General features: G+C 48.7%; 1 protein-coding gene across 7 annotated transcripts in view; it reads right to left on the bottom strand.

Moving 5' to 3' along the window:
* Positions 1 to 602: 602 nt before the first annotated feature.
* Positions 603 to 16,246, bottom strand: part of LRIG1 (leucine rich repeats and immunoglobulin like domains 1) — a 111,646-nt gene continuing 96,002 nt past the window's right edge. For 4 of the 7 annotated variants that reach the window (XM_081820294.1, XM_081820278.1, XM_081820304.1 and 1 more), the window contains 8 exons: positions 14,747 to 14,910; positions 6,889 to 7,209; positions 5,437 to 5,739; positions 4,566 to 4,985; positions 4,074 to 4,199; positions 3,319 to 3,465; positions 2,420 to 2,704; positions 603 to 2,316 (listed from right to left, as the gene is read on the bottom strand). In XM_081820294.1, the coding sequence (XP_081676420.1) occupies positions 2,057 to 2,316; positions 2,420 to 2,704; positions 3,319 to 3,465; positions 4,074 to 4,199; positions 4,566 to 4,985; positions 5,437 to 5,739; positions 6,889 to 7,209; positions 14,747 to 14,910 (2,026 nt within the window). In that variant the 3' untranslated portion in view covers positions 603 to 2,056. The other 3 variants (XM_081820286.1, XM_081820299.1, XM_081820316.1) reach the window with 2 other exon arrangements.

Here is a 16,246-nt window from a genome sequence, read left to right as displayed (position 1 = left end):
GTGGTGGTGCTTAGGGCCGTCTTCTGGGCAGCCAGGCTGCTACTCTTAATTTCCCTCAGATTTCCCCTAAAAACACGATTGTAGTATTTTGGAGAGAAGCATCCAGCAGCCCACGTGGTGTGTGCGAGAAAGCAAGCAGCTGCAGCCCAGGGCCTAGGTGGGCCTGGCTGGCTCCGGGGCAGGAGGGCATGGCGGGCCCACTGGGGGCCTGAGCCCCACTCCACGCTTCTCCACGTGGGACCCAAAGGAGGGGCCTGGGCCGGCCGGGAGACCAAGCACGGCGTCTTCGTGCCTAGTCGGGAAGGTATGCTGCGCAGTCCTGGAAATGAGCCGGGATAAAATGGGGAGGTCACCATTTCAGAGCTTGACTAATAAGCTCCAGGTGTTTGTTAGAAGAATTCAAAGAGAAATCTTAGGAATCTAGGGGTGGTGTATCTTCCCCGGAGCAAAGAAGTGTATGATTCTGCTTTGCCGAGAAGAAATTTTCCTCTTTTTTGGGAAAACATAGATCATTAAAGGCAGAATAACTGCATTTGTAAGGGAGTTTCTGGAAGGGAAGGGGGTGAAACGGTGGGTAGAAGAATGCCCCCAGGCACACCATCAACATTTATAAATGAACCTTTATTAAAGACACTTCAACGCTGTTAGACACTTCAATATTTTACATGTTTTTCAATGTACATTGTACCAAAATTTCTATAAATAAATAACTGTACATAAAAGTAATACTTCCTCTTTCACATTGCCTCTCAGAAGCAGCAAATTCACATATTTTGTGGAAGTAACATTAATCAGTTGACTGTTGAGAACACAATTCTAAATGTGCTTACCTTTTAGAACAGTGATGACCCCGGACAGTAAAATTATTTTAACAACTATTTTGTCAGTCTCTACCTTCAGCTTTTTGGGTAAAGGAACTTACTTACTTGCTTTCTGAGATTTTTTAAAGGACCTTGTTTCAATGTAATTTTTCCTGAAATACACATTGGCACTCACAAGATGGTTAGCTACAGGTCTCGAAAGTGCAAATATACCCAGGTCGGGGGCTTCGACTCGTTACGGTCCCAGCCCGGGTCTGTCTGTGTGAGGGAAGGACGTGGACAGACGTGCTCCGGATCCTCAGTAGAGAGAAGCTAGCCCTGAAAAGTAAGGACTGGACCCTTTCTCTCCCCCCTGATCAATGTCACGTGAATTATATTGGCAGAACTAAAACCTCACTATTGAAAAATCCACAGGTACCAACACCAGCAGCCTCTACCTTAGTAAAATAAGCCTCAAAGGACAATCGAGTGATACTGATGACCACCACGTTTGCTTTTCTCAGAGAAGGAAGGAAGGCAGTGCTTCACTGTTTGGAACAAAGGCTTGCAGTGGATCAACAAGACCCCTTCTGCTCGGCAAGGAACTTAAACTTACAAGAGCAAGTCCTGTAGGGCAGAGGTACGGGGCGACTCGGGCATCTCGGGACGCTGCGGGGAGGCGAGCTGCTGGAGCGTTACTGACGGGAAGTGGATTCCAATGCGGATTCCAATGCACATGAAGGCCCGGAGTGGCCCGCATCCCAGGGTGTTGTCCTGGGAAGTGCAAGGCAAACCCCAGGCCTGCCCCCCCTCCCTGCCCTCCAGAAACTCCTGGGAGCAAATGTGGTTTTTAGTCTCTACAAATTCCATCCATGCATTAAGGCACCAGAACTCTTCCCCACCCCGCTTCCAAAATTAAACAGCAACCTGATATGAAAAATAATATTGTCAAAACTGTACTTTTTTTCTGTTAACCATGCACTACAGATTAAAATAGCCTCTGCAAAAGATATATAATATATAGGAAATCTCTGAAAACTCTTATGTACAAGGGTATCAAGTACTTTTCTGCTTTTGTACACAATAGCCTCTTGCAGTTCTGCACTTCAGCTGCAAGTCCTTTAAACCACGGACACTCCACATGGGAGTTTAAAAACTCTGTACACGTCAGTGACGCTTGAACTCAAGCTTCCTTTACAGCCTCTCCTACCTCTCTTTCCTGTAGAGACGGGCACAAGAGCTGAGGTAGATGAAGCCTAGATTTTCGGTGCGAAGAGCAGGGGCACGCCCCGCTTCCTGGGGGGCTGTCCTGTCAGCGCTGGGGACTCGGGGCTGGAGTCACACGCCTGGGGGAGATGTCCGTTGGAAAGAAGCAAGTGCTGGCCTTCACTGGGGCCCTCGGGAAAGCCCGTGGCGGCTTCGGTGAGCTCAGGACTGCTTGGAGTTAATGTCGAGGGAGGCTGGAGGTCTCTGGAGTCTGGCTCACACAGCCTTGCTAAAGTCCACGAAGAGGCCCCTGTGCGAAGGGAGAGGGCGCGTCAGAGCCTGCAGGCTGGCTGCTTACCTGGCCCCCCTCCCCCTGCTGGTGCCGCCCTGGGAGACCGTGAATGTCTGCCTACCTGTCCCATCTGCAGGTGCCAGTGGCTTTTTCTTCAAGGATGTCCGCATTCTGTCGTGGTTACTGGGGTAGAGGGACCCCCTGCAGTCGGTGCGGGACCCGTCAGCTATCCCAGGGGTCAGATGAGGCAGAGAGTGTTCTCGGGCCGTCTGACTGGGCTCCTGGCTGCTTAGTGTCCCTGGCTGTGTACTGTCTCTGGGCACAGGCGGAGGATAGACAGCTTGTTCCTTGCAGTAACCGTCCGTGTCCGTGTTGCAGTCCCCACACGCCCCCGGGCCACCATGCTCTGCGAGAGCGAGCCGAGACGGATTAGAGCCACGGCCACTGAGGTCTGCATCCCCGCCCAGAACAGGGAGCTGCAGTCCCCGGCTAAGAGACCTGAGCCCTGCTTAGACCAACTCTTTCAAACCTCCCTTCTCCCCAGATGTGGTCCCAGAAGGAGGACTGGGCAAATACCAAGCCATTAAGGAAGAATGGGCACTCCATGTTTCAATGGTTCAGATGAACTGCTTCATGAGAGAAGATGATCCTACTGTTTTGATCACAGAAAAAGAAAATCCCACTGCATGACATACCATGTTGTCAGGAATCTTCCAAATAATTAGAAATATAGCCTCAAAAATAGGCCTGGTGAAAAGGTACTTTAAGTAAAGCGCAAGGCCCAACCTGAAGTGCTTATAAATCTGGAAAGTTCAAGCCCAGGCTCACCACACCACAGATTTATGTGAGACTTGCTACTTCAGAATTACGAGAGCCAGGCCACAGTGTCCTGTTTCTACACCGAATACCAAATTCTGAGATCCTCATAGACCCATAATGCATCTCTCACTTTTATTTAATGAACAGGTCTGTTTGAATTTTGATTTCAAGAATGGAAGACTTTGGAAGAGCATCTCTTACCCATCTTCTGCGGCCCAGACCTCCGCCGGGCTTTCTCCATCACGTTCCAGGGCTCCCTGTTACAGCCGACGCAGAGCTTGGGCTGCCTGCACGTAGAGCCATGAGCGTCCACTTCTGAGAAGAGGCTGGTGTCTGGTGGACAAACACCTGCAGTAAAATGATGGGCTTAGCTTGTTAGGGTGAGCTTGATGAGAACAAGTGGCGCTTACTAGAACAGTCCCTTTTACACTGTTCTTTACAGCGGTAGGTGCCTGCTGACCAGCAAGAAGCATTTGTAACAAGCTGCCCCACAGGCAGGCCTTTCAGTGTCCGGGGCCAAGCCGGTGAGCGGTCCGTGTGAGGACGGACTTGCCCCCTGTAAGCACGGTCTCCCCTAGAGGTAGCTCACCCTGGGAGAGCTTTCTAGTAGCAGAGATTGGACCACAGAGCAGACCTGGGCCCATGCCCTACTCAACAAATGGATTGGTTTCAGGGTCTGTAATGGCCTTTGTAGCTTCTTCAATCCTACCTTATCCTGACCAGGAGATGCTGAGCCCAATATAGCAACTTCCTGGGGGTTGGATTTTTAAAACCTTGCAGAACATGCATAGGATAGGGCCCCTCCCCAAAAAAACAAAAAAACAAAAAACCCCAACAGAAGGCTTGAGTCCGCCAGCCTTCGAGGTCAGATGCGCTCAGCATTAAGGCCGTGCACCTGCCCTGGGGAGGGGCAGAGGCTCGTGAGGACAGGGTCACAGCAGGCTTTGAGGCCTTACCGTTGATCTCGATGTGTCCATTGGCCTGAGGGCCACCCTCTGTCCTGATCACAGTTTCCTGCCGGTCAGAAAGAGTCCCCTGAGATGAGAGGTAGCTTGGAACATCCGGTGGCACAATGGTTTCATCTGCAAGGAGACAGGACAGTCAGATACCAGGTGTCCCTCATCCTTCGTGGGGATTAGCCGTGAAAACACGGGCTCCCTATCCGGCCCGGACATGAGGCTTTGCCGAGAGCAGGCTGTGCAGAGATGGTCTGGAGGGCCCGGCTTAGCCACACTTTCCACTTGGGTGTAAAAAATACAGCAGCTGGAGCTCTGAGCCCATGAGAGCGCGAGCGGGGATGGCGAGGGAGCCAGAACCAGCAGAAGCACAATACGGGCGGTCACCGCAGCAATGAGCGGCTGGCGCAGCCCCGCGCCCTGCCTCCTCCCCACATAGCACCGTGCTTCTCTCCTGCCCTGGGGGCCTGAGCTCAGTCAGCAGAGGCTGACCTGTGTTGGTGACACTGTACTCCTCGCTCTTCTTCCGGGTCTGGTAGATGATGCACACCCAGACCAGGGACGTCAGGACAATGCTGCACACCACGGCGATGGTGAAGATGCCCACGGTGCTGCCGTCCTTCCTGCAGCCGGGGGCGGGCCGGATGCTCAACTGGCTGTGCGCGCGCTCCGTGCCCAGGGTGTTGGAGATCTCGCACGTGTACTGGCCCGCGTCCTCCACCACCACGTTCTGGACGATGAGCAACTGGTTGCCAGGCGTGAAGTGGTGCCGCTCGGTGAGGCTCAGAGGGCGGCCCCCCTTTAACCAGGTGATGCGGGGCGTTGGGTTCCCGGTCGCTTTGCACTGGAGTGCCACCGTTTCTCCCATGGACACCACACGGTCTTCTAGGGGCACCACCAAGGATGGGGTTTCTGCAAGAAGTCAGAGGAGACCGGACGGTTATTCTGGGGGTCTGCCCTGCCTTCCGGACAGATCCTGTAGCAGAGTGGCGAGCTTTCCAGAAGACCTCACACGATGACTAAATCACGACCATTCTGGGGGGTGGCTGTGACCAGAAGGAAGAATTACTGAGCCAAAGAGAAGCCCCCTCTCTCCCCCACCTGTCCTGTGCCGGGCTTGTGTGTCTCTTCTTCAGCAGAACACAGCCCTCCAGCCCGAGGGCAGTCTGAGAATGTTCCATAGCAAAGCCCTATGAAAACCACTCCCTTAATTAACTTCAAAACAAAACAAAACCACTTGTCGAGCTGCTTTCTAACATTTTCTGGAAAGTTTTAAACAGAGAAGCAGCCTGGCACGCTCAGTCACAGCCCGCCGCCCGGAGGGGTGGCACCCCTGCCCCCTCGGCACACGCGCGGACTATACTCAGTGTGAGAGCGCTCGGACCAAAGACCGTCAGGGTGGCGTTCGCGGAAACGGTGCCGGCCGAGTTCTGGGCAGTGCAGCTGTACACCCCCATGTCCTCGATCTTGACGTTCGTGATGAAAAACACGTCGTCGTCGGGCATGACGTGCATGCGTCGCTCACGAGCGGCGGGGAAGTCCGTGCCTCCGTCCTTCTGCCAAGCGATCTGGGGGTTAGGATGGCCAGTGGCAGCACACTCGAGGCGGGCCGTGGTGCCAGTCCGGATGGCAATGTCGTGGGGGATTTTGGTGAAGGACGGCAACACTGCAAATACAAACGGTGTCAGGCTCACAGGAAGGAAGAGCTGGATGTAAAGGCCGGGACAGTCCTCTGGTGAAGAGCCCCCCGCTTGGCGGGTGGCTGTCCCCTCCCCACCCTCTTTGCCAGCATCTGAGAGAGCAGTCGGCTCCCCCAAACTGCCAGCCTCCCACTCCCGTGGCTCACTCTCCTCACCCCGAGGCTGGCTAGCGCCCCCTCGCGTGCAAACCGTTTATGAGGCAGTTCCCCTAAGGGCACAGCCCATAAATACTGGGGTCTGACGCTTGCCTGCCTCCATTAACCACTAGAACAGCCCGGAGACAAAGGGATCTGCTCGGACAGGACGTAATGATGGGGAAGGAGGACATGCCCTCGCCCTGGGCAGAGTTCCCTGTTGCGGAACCCCGTGGTGGAGAGGCGGTTCGGGGCCCCCTCACTGGGCACTGGCCAGCTGTAGGCAGCCGGCTAGCTTTTTTCTGCCCCTACTCCCTGGCCCAGCGGCAAGCACACGCCAAGGCACCACTGCAGTTCCCGTCGGGGTTACTTCAGTGGCAAGTCTAACAGCTCACGGAGCTTTTGATACAAAGGCCTCCTTCAGAATGAGCCAACAGGCAAAGTGGGGTAAAAGAATATGTTTTCCTGTGGTCTTTCAGGGCTCTGAGACAAGGTGGTTCCAGCACTTATTACCTGGAGGCTTAATAACCAGGTTAGGGTGCTGGGGTGCTTAACTCCTCTGGCTGTTGGCTTCCTTTATTCTGCCCTAAATTCACTGTGACAACTAGCAGCCCTGAGAATAGCCACCTTGAGAGGCTCTAAAGCTCAGAGGGCAGGAGCTTCCCCACAATCAGGGTATGCTCGGAATCTGGACACCGGACAGCGTGGTTTGTGGAGAATAATAAACGGATAAAAAGCACAAGGCTTGGGCCCATCATTTCATTTAACATTTAAAAAAAAAAAAAAGTCACCAGAAACAGGAAAATCACCGAGAATAACCCTTCAATCTACAGAACTTGCTCTGGGGCCCCCGGGCAACTAGGGACACAGTAATGTCCCAAAGAGGCTCAGTGTCTCTGGTCTGCAGCCTTCCTGCACGGGCACAGAGAACCACGTGTGGCTTTGGGGGATCGCACACCAGAGTAAACCGCACTGCCTCACCGTTCACAACGAGCCTGGCCTTGTGCGAGTAGGTGGAGCCGAAGTGGTTGGTGATGACGCACTGATAGCGGCCCTCGTGTCCGAACGTGACGTGGCGCAGGTGCAGGATGGTGGTGTACTCCATCACCTTCCCATCCTGGGCGCGGACGTGGGCGAAGTTCTCCATGTCGGCGTTGGCCAGGGCCTCGTTGTCCTTCTTCCAGGCAAACGTCATGGGGGAGCTGCTGCTGCTGGCAGCGGAGCACGTGAACCGGATGTCCTTGCCCACGATGGCCACGGTAGGCTCTGGCTGGGTGATAATCTGTGGCTTTGGTAGGTCATCTGTGGAGAGGAGAGCCAAGCTGAAGAGTCTTCCACCCGGGCTCTCCGACCACACGGGGGCTGCACCTTTCAGGGCCTCTGCTCACCCTCAGCCCCACCAGACCCTATAAGCGCCTCCCACCGTGGATATCTGGCCTTACCCGACTGGAGACCCCGGAGCAGTGATCACCTCCAGGACCACACTCCTTGACGACAAACCCATCCACCAGTACTCGTGTGTCAAGGCATACATCTCAGGAGTCTCCACAAGACCACCACAGTGCACTTCACTTGCTCACTTCAACACAAAGCGCACTAACACAGAGTCCGGAACTGTCCGTCGTGACTGCACAGACCTTACCCACCAACTTCACTCCAAGAGGAGGGGAGTGAGGAGCACTTCCAGAATGCGAGACAGATGCCTCCAAAAATCTGCACCTCCGTTAAAGCCACAGTAACACTAGCGAAAATGGCTCTCATCAACCTTTTCAAAATTCTGGAAAGCTGTACCAAGCAAAGGCTGTAACAACGCATGGAAGGTTGACTCAAGAAAACACCTGAATCTCAGGAAGGAAAATGAGCTTTGTGGCATTTAACTTGGCTTAAGTCCCATCCCTCTCTGCCTCGCTTTGTGGTAGCCTGAAAACCCAGCAGCCGAGTGACCACTGGCGGGGGGGGGGGAGGGCGGAATGGCTGTGGAGCCCCCACAAAAGCCCCATCCTCTGGCATTATTTGAGCTGATGCAGTTGGCTCAGCCAGGGAGCCCTGGCCCTAGGACATGGGACAAAAACAAGCGGCAGCCAGCGGTGAGGCAGTATCCGCTGGAGCCAACAGGAGGCTGGCCCAGAAACCAGAAAGGAAGAGAAAGCGGTGAATGAAAAGGTCCAACATGTTCCTGAGAATCTAGAAGGCCACGTGCACGTGCAGGGCTCTGTGCATGCCCGAGAAAGCCCTGAGAGGAACCTCATTTCTCACCTGTGATTACGGATCGGTGCCAACAGGAAGTGGCCACATACCCTCAGACAACAGAGATGCTGGGCAGAGGATGGGAGACGTTCTGAGGTGACTGAAGGGTTCTCTATCCAGTCATTAGCTAACCAGGGAGGCACTTCAGCCGCTGCGTAGAACAGACTACAGTATTTGTCCAGGAAAGTCACTCAACAAATTGTAATAATACATAGAACAACAACAAACCAGGAACAAGACGGAGGGAGAATCTGATCTCTGGACTTGCCACATTATTGTAAAGGCTCAGTTTCCAATAAAAAACTACAAAACATGCAAAGAAACAGGAAAAAAAATCAGTCAATGGAAACTGTTTTTGAGGAAGCCCAGCTTTTGACTTAAAACTTTAAATTGGCTTTATAAAATATATTCAAAGAACTAAAGAAAATCATGTCAAAGAAAATTAAAAGAAAAGTATCTGAATACTTTCCACCAAACAAAGAATGCCAATAAAGAACTAGTAATTGTAGAAGTAAACCAAACGTAAATGTGGGAGTTTAAAAGTATAATAACGGAAATAAAGAATTCACTAGAGGGGCTCAAGAGCCCCACTGAGCAGACAGAAGAGCTGGTGAAATTGAGACTATCCAATCCAAGACACAAAAAGCCAGGAAGGCTAAGGAACAGTCCCAGAGACCTGTGGGACAGCCTCAAGCATAACAACATACAAATAATGGGAGTCCAAGAAGGAGAAGAAAGAAAAAGAAACAGTATTTGTAGAAATAATAGCCCCAAAGCTCCCAAATTTGATGAAAAATAGGCACCTACCCATCCATGAAGTTCAACAAATCCAAAAAGGATAAACTCAAAAATCCCCACCCAGAAACTTAATAGTCAAACTGTCAGAAGCCAAAGACAAAGAATCTTGAAAGGAACAGGACAGCTGCAACCCATCACATAGAAGGGATCCTCAGTGGCATGAACAGCTGATTTCTCATCGGAAACCATGGAGGTGAATAGGCAGACACATTCAAAGCACTGAAAGAGTGTCAGCTATGAATTCTGTATCCAGCAAAGCCGTCCTTCAAAGGTGAAGGAGAAATTAAATCACTCTCAGATATAAAAACAGAAAACCTGACAGAATTCACTGCTACCAGACCCGCCCTACACGAAATACTAAAGGGAATCCTTCAGGCTGAAATGAAAGGACACAGTAGTAACTCAAATCCACACAAAGAAATAAAAAACACCGTTAAAATAACTACATATGTAAGTATGCAAGTACATATTTTTGTTTATAACACTCTTCTGTCTGATTTAAAAGGCAACTACATAGAGTAATAATCACAAAACTGTTGATAAGCTTATGATAAATAAAGATGTAATTTATTGGACAACAGTACCATAAAGGAGGAGCTCCACAAATGGAGCTTAGTAGGAGCAAAATTTTGCATACTACTGAAGTTAATTCCATTATTAATCTGAACTAGATTGTTTTTTGTTGTTTTTTTTGTTTTTTTTTTTATTTATTTGACAGAGAGATAGACAGAAGAGCACAAGCAGAGGGAGTGGCAGAGGGAGAGGGAGAAGCAGGCTCTGCACTGAGCAGGGAACCCGATGCGGGACTCGATCCCAGGACCCTGAGATCACGACCCGAGCCGAAGGCAGACGCTCAACCATCTGAGCCACCCAGGTGCCCCCTGAACTAGATTGTTTTAAGATGTTAATTATAATCCCCACATCAATCATTAAGAAAATAACAAAAAATAGTAAAATAAATAAGGGAATTAAAGTGGTATATTAGAAGACATATAATACAAAACCAGTCAGTAATGAAGAAACACAGGAACAAATAACATAAAACACATAGGAAACAAATAGCAAGCAGCAAATTCTATCTTACCAGTAATTACATTAAACAAATCAATTAAACCCTCTAGTCAAAATGCAAGATTACCAAAATGGATAAAAATGGATAAAAACCTATGCTTTCTTGTTGTAAGAGATACATTTTGGATTCAAAGTCACAAATAGGAAAACAGTTGCCAAAAGAGAGTTACCGTGTCTATACTAATACCAGATAAAATAAACTTTAGGACAGAAATGGTTACTAGGGAGAAAGAGTAACTTTTTATAAATGTAAAACAATCCATCCCCAAGACCTAAACATCAAACATATATGCACCTAACAGAGCTCCACAAAACAAGAAGCAGAAACTGACAAAACTGAAGAAAGAAATGGACAGTGAGTGCAACAATAGTTTGTAGAACTCAATACTTCACGTTCAATGATCAGATAAAACCATTAGAAGATCAATAAGGCAACAGGAAACTTGAATGACACTATAAACCAAATAGACCTATTAGATATCTACAGAACATTCCACCCTACAACAGCAGAATAAACATTTTTCAAGCACACGTGGAATATTCTCCAACAGAGACTGTATGTTAGATTAAAAAACAAATCTCAATAAATTAAAAAAAAGACAGAAATCATACAGAGTGTCTTTACTGACAATGGAATGAAGCCAGAAATCAGTATCAGAAGGAATACTGGGAATCTAATTTGCAGAAACTACACTGCTCTTCTGTAAGTCAAAGAAGAAATCAAAGTCAAAGAAGAAATCGTAAGAAAAATTAGAAAATACTTTGAGATGAATGAAAATGAAAACACAGATACCAAAACTTAAGTGCAGCCTAAAACGGTGCTTCTAAGAGATTCAGAGCTGTAAATGCCTACATTAAGGAAGATCTCAAATTAATAACCTCATCTTATTCTTTAAGAAATCAGAAAAACAAGCTATACCCAAACCAAGAAGAAGGAAATAATGACTAGAGCAGAAATAAAAGAGAAAAATAGAGGGGGGAGAAAAAAAAAAAATCAATGAAAACAAATGTTACTTCTTTGAAAATACTAACAAAATTGAAGAATCTGTAGACTCGTAGAGTGGGGAGGTGGGGAGAAGATTTCAAACACTAAAATTAGGAAAAAAAGAGGGTACATTACTACTATAACCTTACAGCAATGAACGGGAATACTATGAATCATTTGTATGCCAACAAATGAGATAACCTCATATATGCACAGATTCTGAAAAAGACAAATTACCAACACTGACTCAAGAAGAAATAAAATCTGAAAAGATGGTAACACGTAGAGAAACAGAATAAATAATTTTAAAACGTCCCACAAAGAAAAGGCCAGACCCAAAGGACTGCTCTGGTAAATTTTACTCAAAATAAAAGAATAATTACCACTAATCCTTCACATATTCTTCCAAAAAGATAGGTGAGGAGTAAACATTTCCTACCTCCACTGTATGAGTCAAGTATTCCCAGATAACAAAATTAGACAAAAACTGAACTACAGACCTTTATGAGTACAGATGCAAAAATCTTCAACGAATACACTGGTAAACCAAATCCCACAAAAAGGATTATACACCATGATCGAGTTAGATTTATCCCAGGAATGCAAGGTTGGTTTAATATCCAAAAATCAATGTAATACACCGTATCAGTGAAGGGGGAAAAAATCCCATGTGATCACCTCAACAGATGTGGCAAAAAACATTTGACAAAATCCAACACCCTTTCATGATAAAAATACTCAAAAAATTAGAAATAAAAGGGCATTCCTCAACCAGATAAAGGTCATCTATGAAAAACCCACAACATCGTATCTAATGGTGAAAGACTGAATGCTTTCCCCCGAGCCAGGAAAGACAAGGACGTCTGCCCTCACCACTTCTACTCAACACTGCACTGGAGGCTCTACCCAGGGCAATCAGGCAAGAAAAAAATAAAAGCTATCAAGATTGGAAAGGAAGTAAAACTCCTGATTTCGGCTCAGGTCATGGTCTCAGGGTCATGAGACTGAGCCCTGTGTAGGGCTCCATGCTGGGTGTGGAGCCTGCTTAAGATTCTCTCTCTCCCTCTGCCTCTGCCCCTCCCCACCCAGGACTCTGGGCTTGCTCTCTCTCTCTCAAAAAAAAAAAAAAAAAGTACTGATACATACTAAACAATTATGCTGTTAAAAAAGCTAGTCACAAAAGACTATATTGTAGGATTCCATTTATACGAAAGATCCAGAACAGATAAATCATAGAGATACAATGTAGAGTCGTGGCTGTCAGGGCCTGGGGACAGGGGAGGATAGGGTGTGACTGCTGTGAACACAGAGTTTCCTTTACGGGTGATGAAAATGTTCTACAAGTAGATGGTAGTGAGGGTTATACAACTTTTCCTTATGATTGTTACAGTATCATGATACAACCATCTTCACAGTAAATATAAAAACATTCTCTCATGCCCTCAAAAAGAAACTCCCTACCTTTTAACTATCATCCCTTCTCCCTCCACCCTAAGCCACCAGTAATCACCAACCTCTCTACCACCCCGGGAGCAGTCCCTAAATGGGGACCTATTCTGGACATGACATTCACTCCTTCTGGACTTGTCATGTGGATGGAATCATAGAGGGTACAGTCTTTTGTGACCAGCTTCCTTCACTTCAAATATTTCAAGGTTCATCTATTGTATGAAGGATTCCTTTTTATGGCCTAATAATACTCCAATGCATAGCTGTACCGTATTTTATCCATTCATCCAGTGATGAGCATTTGGATTATTTCCACTCTTAGGCTATTATGAACAATGCTGCCACAAGCATTTGTGTCCAGGTTTTATGTAGATATATTTTTGTTTCTCCTGGATACACAGCTAGAAGCGGGTTATCCTAGGTTTAATTGTCAGACACTTCCAAACTGTGTTCCAAAGGGGCTGCGCCATTTTACATTCCCACCTGCAGCAAAGAGGGTTCAGACTGCCCCCCCAACCCCCATCCTCACCAACACTTGCTATCTGACTTTTTGATGCTGGCAATGCTCATGGGTGTGAAGTGGTTATTTTTCCATTTTATAAAAAAGGAGGGGGAAGATTCCCACACAGCTTAAAACTGATCTCCGGCCAGTTGTTTTCCATGATTCCCATTCATAACTGGTGACTGTTTCGGGGGCGAGCCTGAGCTACAGTGTGGAGTGAACGGCTGCTGCAGCCCAGAACACACCAGGGCCACAGGCCGGAGGCTGGGCACAGCCAGGCCCACATCCCACCCTGGCTCATCCAGAGGGGAAGATGATGCCCTGGGACAGGAAAAGGGAGGAAGGTGCAGAAAGCTCCATTTCAGGAAGGCTGATTAACAGTTGAATATTCATGGCCCAGCTCCCTGGTGAACAGTGGATCACACAATCACTTTGTCCTAGGGAATGGGAGCTAGGTGCAGTTTCATGTTCTGCACAAAGGTGCCCGTAAACTGATCAGTAAGGAAAGCCCAGGGGCGACTGGGTGGCTCAGTGAGTTAAGCATCTGCCTTTGGCTTGGGTCATGATCCCGGGGTCCTGGGATCGAGCCCCACGTCAGGCTTCCTGCTCAGGGGGAAGTCTGCTTCTCCTTCTCCCTCTGCCCCCCCCCCCCCCACCTCGTGCTTGCTCTCTCTCACTCTCAAAATTAAAAAAAATAAAGTAACTTTAAAAAAAGTAAGGAACGCTCATTCTGGAGGGCTGTACCACATTGGGTGTTCTTAGGGCTGCTTGCTGGACTGGATCAGCACGAAGGAGGGCAAGCCTACTTTCGGAAGCGGTGGTGGGCGAGGGCCTGGAATATAGGGGGCACCTGTATTTGGACTTCAACAGGCACACTGGCTACTGCTCTGTCCAAGAAGTAGGGGGGAGAAGTGGACCGTGGGGGTCCCCACACTCCTAGGGCAGCTCCTAGTTAGGACCATCACACCCAAGGCATGGGGCAGACTGGGGAGGACAAGAGGCAGGAGGGACTCACACCTGCTCCGGAGCTCCCATCATGCCTGGGAATCCCACCCTCACTCCTGCTTAGAGACCAGGAGCCACTCAGAAGTCCTCTCATTCTCTGACCACATCTTACTGAGCACGAGGCAGCGCATTTCTGCTTGAGCGTGGTGCACAGTCTCCAGCTGGTCAGCATCACTATGCTCTGCACAACCAAACGTGGGATTCCGACCACTCAGTCAAAAAGATGGCGAGACCCGTGCTCCAACAATCAGAAGGAAGAAAGAGTGTAAAGCTACAAGTGCAGATTTCAGTGGTTTGGAGAAACAGCCAGAGTGCAAGTCAACAACAAGGAAGTATTTTTACTACAGTAACTGTTCTCCGGAGACTTGTTCTTCCTGTGTTTAACCTTTCATTCTTGGGGCTGGAGAGAAACACACATTAAAACCCCAGCCTCCTACATTGAGTAAATTCACAGCTAAACCTGGGCACTGGAGCCGTCTTGAGACAACACAACTTTCTTCCAGTAACTGATTATTCTGATTTGTAACTAAACCAACGTGGGCTCCCTTCTGATTAAATGCACGTCCTCCAAGAACCACAGAATGAGGTGTCTCTACAGTAAATACTATGTGTGGTTTCAGTGGGAAATCAACTGCATCCAGCGGCTGGTAAGCAGGAATTGGGGTTTACTCTGATCACGGGAGTCACTCCCATCAGGAGGGGTTCCTCCTGGCCTCCTGGCCCTTCGTGAAAAAACAAACAAACAAACAAAAAAAACCAAACAATCACAAAGACAGTCTTACCGCACACGAAACTCTCGGGTGGCACAGAGAAGATGCTCTGGCCCTTTAGCGCTTCTGGGTGGGCGCAGGTGGCCGTCACCGAGGCCTGCAGCGTCCTGCCCACTAACCACGTGGGCAGCCACTTGAGCTGGCAGTCACACAGGAAGCTATCACTGCTGATGTGGCTGGAAGAGAAACAAAAGGGACGTCAGAGGTGTGCCCTCAAGAAAGGGATATTCCCTGGGTACCCAGATTCCTTCCCTCCGTCACCTCTGGTCAGCTTCTGTTGTTAACAGTCTAGAAAGGGAAAAGATTTTTCTCAGGTGCTCTCCAATAACCTGGAGCAGGACGTATCATCTGTCTGGAGATTTTCATAAAATGCAGCTCTGGCTCAGGATGTTAGGGGTGGAAGCCAGGATGTGGCATTTCTAACAAGCCGCTGGGTGACGCGGACGCCGCGGGCCTTACCGAGCCCATGGCGCACCACAACCCAGAGTTCACGTGTGCTCAGAGACAGGCCACTGCTCTCCCGTGACCCTGGGGGCGCCATCTAACCTCTTCCAGCCTCTGACCGTCTGACAAGAGACGAGGGGCACTGTCCCCCCTCTGCTTTTTCCCACTCTCCTGCAAAGCTATGGGAGCTTCCAAACTCAGTCTGAAACTTTGATCTAAATTCTGAAACAAGTTCTGAGAAGGGTTCTTTTTCTATATTGCTGTTGGTTTTTTATTTGGCACAGCTGCCTGTTTTCTTACTTCCAAAACGTGAGCCTCGCCAGCGCAGTTCCCTCTTGTTTGTGTGTTTGTCTCTGCACCAGCACGATTCAGGAGGCCGGCAGGATTCGGCTCCGCTCCCTAAATAGTGCCTGTGAGTTAACTGCCACTGCCCAGGGAGCATGAGAATGCACAACTTTGGTTTTGTGAGGCTCCAACCAAAACAGAGAATATTTTCTTTTTCATTTCTCAGCAACTGAGGATAAGCTTTCTAAACAGAAATCGGAATCACCATCTCAGCGGACATTCCTTCCTGAGGAGTCACTCGAAGATAAGTCAACCGGAGAGTCTAGCTGCCCTGTTCCTGGAAGACCTCAAGGCTGTGAGCTTAGTAACGAAGGCCAGCCCACAGCTAGGGTGAAGGCCGAGAGAGAAAACCCGCGGCCTCCCCTGTCATGAACTGCCTCTGGTACATGGTGACAAGAGGGGGCACAGGTATACTGAGAAAGTCCACAGCATCACATGGGCCAATATTAGAGCAATAACCCACCTCCACCCACCATCTTCCTCCCATGTCAACCAAACCATCAAATGGACCAGCTTTTGGTTTTCCTCTACTTCATGCTGGCTTTCTAAGGAGCAGAGAGAACTGTCAAATTAGTAAACAACAAGGAAGAATGAGATGCAAGCCAGAGAGCCCACCGCCAGCTAAATTCAGGACAATCTTCCATCCTGTTCCTTGTGGTTCCCAGATTAGCCATCTAATATTAAAATACTTTTGGAAGGTGCTTTTTCAAAGACTGAAATAAT

This window comes from Leptonychotes weddellii, chromosome 1, assembly GCF_054177405.1.
Source record: "Leptonychotes weddellii isolate Sample4059 chromosome 1, ASM5417740v2, whole genome shotgun sequence".
Taxonomy (NCBI): domain Eukaryota; kingdom Metazoa; phylum Chordata; class Mammalia; order Carnivora; family Phocidae; genus Leptonychotes; species Leptonychotes weddellii.
This window is presented reverse-complemented; position numbering and strand designations above follow the sequence as displayed.